Source organism: Eimeria mitis, genomic scaffold (genome assembly GCF_000499745.2).
Source record: "Eimeria mitis Houghton genomic scaffold, Emh_scaff3877, whole genome shotgun sequence".
Classification (NCBI taxonomy): Eukaryota; Apicomplexa; class Conoidasida; order Eucoccidiorida; family Eimeriidae; genus Eimeria; species Eimeria mitis.
This window is the reverse complement of record NW_013572211.1, coordinates 2856-3065: the sequence shown is the minus strand read 5'-3', so window position 1 is coordinate 3065 and position 210 is coordinate 2856. Positions and strand designations below refer to the sequence as shown.

General features: G+C 59.0%; 1 protein-coding gene across 1 annotated transcript in view; it reads left to right on the top strand.

Annotated features, from left to right (window-relative positions):
* Window positions 1-118: 118 nt before the first annotated feature.
* The window catches only part of EMH_0070420 (uncharacterized protein), a gene marked incomplete at both ends in the record, with an annotated part of 1013 nt that continues 921 nt past the window's right edge, over window positions 119-210 (top strand). The window contains one exon of the mRNA XM_013498971.1: window positions 119-210. Within this exon, the coding sequence (XP_013354425.1) occupies window positions 119-210 (92 nt within the window).

Sequence of the window (210 nt, the reverse complement as noted above, 5' to 3'; positions counted from 1 at the left end):
GTAGATGCATTTGTTCTCTGGTTCGACGTCACCTTTCCTGGCTATCCTCCTGCTGCTGCTGCTGCTGCTGCTGCTGCTGCTGCTCCTGCTGCTGCTGCTGCTGCTGATGATGATGAAGATGTTGCAGTGTTTCGGGGCCCCCCGCCTCCTCCGCCTACTGCTGCTGCAGCAGCAAGACTTGCTGCTGCTGAGGCTGCTGCTGCTGCAGAA